The sequence below is a fragment of the Procambarus clarkii genome, chromosome 65, assembly GCF_040958095.1.
Source record: "Procambarus clarkii isolate CNS0578487 chromosome 65, FALCON_Pclarkii_2.0, whole genome shotgun sequence".
Lineage (NCBI taxonomy): Eukaryota > Metazoa > Arthropoda > Malacostraca > Decapoda > Cambaridae > Procambarus > Procambarus clarkii.
Genome location: NC_091214.1, coordinates 5,586,987 through 5,590,925, shown reverse-complemented (window position 1 = coordinate 5,590,925; position 3,939 = coordinate 5,586,987). Strand labels below are relative to the sequence as shown.

Here is a 3,939-nt window from a genome sequence, read left to right as displayed (position 1 = left end):
TCATTTGCACAGGAGCAGAGCAACCTTTGTGCGGGCCCTGGTTCAGTTCCCCAACGTCCGAGCTAATGGACATTACAAATTTCACTAAATGATGCAGTATCTTAGCTGTCTCTCTAATTATAAAGGTGTTAATCTTTTTTTTTTTTAACCTTTGAGTGCTAGGTCTCAAAAAGGTTCTTTACCTCAGAGAGAGAGAGATTCTATTTTTGTCCATATTCGAGCGGAATGTTGAACAACCTTCGTGCGGGTCCTGGTTCAGTTCCCCAACGTCCGAGATATTGGACATTACAAATTTCACTAAATGATTCATTATCTTAGCAGCCTCTCTAATTATAAAGTTGTTAATCTTTTTTATAACCTTTGAGTGCTAGTTCTCAAAAGGTTCTTTACCTCAGAAAGAGAGAGAGAGAGATTCTATTTTTGTCCATATTCGAGCGGAATGTTGAGCAACCTTCGTGCAGGACCCGGTTCAGTTCCCCAACGTCCGAGCTATTGCACATAGCAAATTTCTCTAAATGAGGCAGTATCTCGCCCCCACCCCCCGGATCAATGATTTTAGGGCAGTAAATAAGCAATTGCAATCTAATCCCCCCCCCCCCCCAAAAAAAAAAATACTGTTCATGAAAATGTGAGCTTATTTATACTAATTTATGAATATAAAAAAAACAACTCGACATTTGTACAATTTTTATTTACATAAATAAATTAGTCTCTATGCCTTTTTTGTCTTCTTAGGAAATAATCGGTCGAAGGACATGCGAAATGGTGCGTCTGCAAATGGGGCAGTTTCTCATAGATACAAGACAATTACTGCATGTTACCATATGTCTGCAGGGCAGCAGTACGACACTCAATGCATTGTTAAAGCACACCTTACACAAAATATCAGCAGCCCAAGACGTTGGCGTAGATGTGTTCATCACAGTTTCAACATGGGATGTCGCATCAAAGTCTGTGGCCTCTTCGCCAGTTTCAACATCCATTTCATTAGCGACTATAGTCGTCTCTTCCGCCTCTGTTTCAACAGGAGAAGGCAAAGCCCGCAAACCAAGATTAGTGCTCATGAACCCGCTCATTGATCCAACAACGTCGACATCCATTTCATTAGCTGTGGCGACTGTTTCCATGTCAGAGGGCCCGGATTGCCATTCCAGATTCGCAGGCTCTACCCTACCTTCCACATCCTCATGATGAATTCCCCTTAAACCCATTTCGGCTTTAGTGCTCTCTTGCATATACCACAACATTAATTCTATACATCTGGCCTCAGTAACAAACGGTAATAAATCTTTGGTGCTTTTGAGATATAGCCTTAAGGCAGGTCTCACACAGACATCAGGAAATCCAAAATGTTCAATTAATGCTGGGAAAAAACCCAAACCTTCCATCAGACCAGTTAAAAGATGTTCATCTATGGGTTTTATAGTTCGACGCTGCGAAGATTCTCTAGCATTCTTAATGAACTGTGCATCCTTTTTAATGTTGACAAAGGTGCACTCAGGATACCATTGCGCGTGCAGTGTCCAAGGGTCGTCAGCGGGTTCCCAATTACGAAAACCATTCCCACAGAAAAAGCAGCGCATGTGGTCACTTAGGCCTGTAAATTTAAGAAAAAAAATATTCCCATTCATTATTATTATTATAGCTCACATCCGGCAATGTTGTAATACAAAAACACACACACGCGCACACACACACACACACACACACACACACACACACACACACACACACTTCCCGGGACCAAAGAGCCAGAGCTCCACCCCCGCAAGCACAATTGGGGGAGTAAACACACTTTTTTTTTCAGATATATATACAAGAGTTGTTACATTCTTGTACGGCCTAGCATTCTTGTACGGCCTACGGCATTTCGGGCAGGTCCCTAGAATACAATCCCCACCGCGAAGAATCGTTTTTTACAACCAAGTACCCATTTTACTGTTGAGTTAAACAGAGGCTACAGTTAAGGATTTGCGCCCAGTAAATCCTCCCCGGCCAGGAGGATACACACGCACACACTAAAAATAACAAAAACTCCAACAATATTTGTTTACCACAGAAGAAAAATCCTGATTCTGCCAATTCGTGAGATGTTTGCTTGACACAACCAGTCCAGCTGAGGTCGAATGTTTCCAAACGCTGTTTGTATGTTGCCAAGCCTGGATATCTAGGTTTAGCGTATGGAATTACCCCCAGAACCTGCAAATCATCTCCAGTCATTTTAGTTTCTTCCTCGCGGGGTGGGGTCTCTAAAAAAACAAAGATGTTCCATCACATATATGCATAAGACACAGGTTCTAAGTCAATTCTTTCAAAAACAAAAAAAAAATAAAGAAAAATTATTTGAAAAGACTTACTGCGTTTATACTTATTTTTTTTTTTGTCCTCCCTCCACATCGCCAATACTAATTATTCACAGATAAACTAGTAAATTATATTTATACAATATACTCACGATCAGATGTTGCTATATTCTTTGGTTCGAATAGGGGTGAAAAGAAATCCAGCCCATATTCGAATGCCAGTTTGGTGATTTCCAAAGGAACGTTATTGTCCTTTTCGCCTCTTATGAAGGAACAATTTGGCGACACTTTCGCATGCCTACTACGGGGCGTATCGCCCTCAATCCAAGCATGCACAACTTTACAACAAAAGGCGCAGGAACAATGATCCGCAACTCTCAGATAATAAAATCCCTCATTCACCAGGTCTTGGGGGTTTAGCCACTCGACAGGCCAATTTATAAAGGTGTCTAAACGCATTTGGGCACATTTAAGACTGTCCCTGGAGTAAAACGTTTTAGTACGGGAAGGTTCCATTGTGTACTGGTGCGACACTGGCGAATGGAGGCAAGATCCTAGGCTATATATTGTCCGTCCTTTCCCTCCCCGAAATAAGTGTCAAAGATCGCTACATATGTGCTAGTTTCTTTTTTTTTTTTTTTTTTTTGGTTTGGCAATTCTAGCCACCGCTACTCTTTTTTTTTATGGCATAATTATGAGGAAACAGGGAAAGGAAAAAATGACTCGCAAATGTGCTAAATCATGTTGCATAATGCAGTGAATTAAAAAAAAAAAAGATGGCAGTTGGTAGTCTAGGAAAGGTGACCAAGTACTTATTTTTTGTGATAATTATCGAGAAATGTCATTAACTACATAAGGTATCCCTAATGTCAATAAGTTATCACAAACCTTCCAATAATGATGTGGCCTCCATGACTTTATATATATTTCATTAAGGGAATATGGTCTGACTACGGTTTTTTCATGGGGGGGGGGGGGGGGGACATTAAAAAAAAAAATTGTAACATGTCGCACTGTGTTTGACCTTTTCTGCTTCTGAAAAAAAAGGTTGCCAGTGTTTGGGTATTAAGCTGACGTATATTGATATTTTATGGCAAGATATTTGAGATACATATTGCGCTATTTGAGGTGGGTTTTTTTTTATGCTAATTAAGTCAGTGAAAAAAAAAATGTTCCTATGGGCTTCTTGTTGGTCGAGGCCCTTATAATAATAATATAAATATTTGCTCAGTACGTGGTAACTTTTACACGCACTAGCAGGGATGGAGATATAAGGGCGCAAAGCCCCCACGACGAATATTCGCAGGGTCGACACAGGGCGGTTGACTAGGCTTTATCCAAAACATAAGGGAAAGTAAAAAAAGAAAAGAAAAATGGAGACGTGGCTGGAAACGCACACCGGATATTTAACCGATGAAGAATTTTGCAATAATGAAACTTGCATTGTGTATCCTGTAAACTGCATATCTTGCGTCCCGTACGGGATGGCGAAGGACATATCAGTGAAATACAAACACGCAAGCGCCTATGGTGAACGCAGGCCTTTGTATAATCTCAAGAGATGTGTTCCCCATGATCGCCCAATTCCCGGTTCAATTCATGTCTCCAATCGTCGAGCTGAAAATCTCCCTTGCAT

The 3,939-nt window shown here is 40.8% G+C and overlaps 1 protein-coding gene across 1 annotated transcript; it reads right to left on the bottom strand.

Moving 5' to 3' along the window:
* Positions 1-673: 673 nt before the first annotated feature.
* LOC123751263 (baculoviral IAP repeat-containing protein 8-like) lies at positions 674-3,167 on the bottom strand. The gene is made up of 2 exons (XM_045733356.2): positions 2,055-3,167; positions 674-1,597 (listed from the first exon to the last, which is right to left on the bottom strand). The coding sequence occupies exons 1-2, from the start codon at positions 2,218-2,220 to the stop codon at positions 732-734; spliced, it is 1,032 nt and encodes a 343-aa protein (XP_045589312.2). The 5' UTR covers positions 2,221-3,167; the 3' UTR covers positions 674-731.
* Between the last annotated feature and the right edge of the window lie 772 nt (positions 3,168-3,939).

Bases quoted from the DNA above. Each gene is read 5' to 3' on its own strand.
- LOC123751263 (XM_045733356.2), bottom strand. From the start codon at position 2,220: ATGACTGGAGATGATTTGCAGGTTCTGGGGGTAATTCCATACGCTAAA. The intron at 1,598-2,054 runs GTAAACAAATAT...TTAAATTTACAG, and splicing joins ATCAGGATTTTTCTTCTGTG to GCCTAAGTGACCACATGCGC.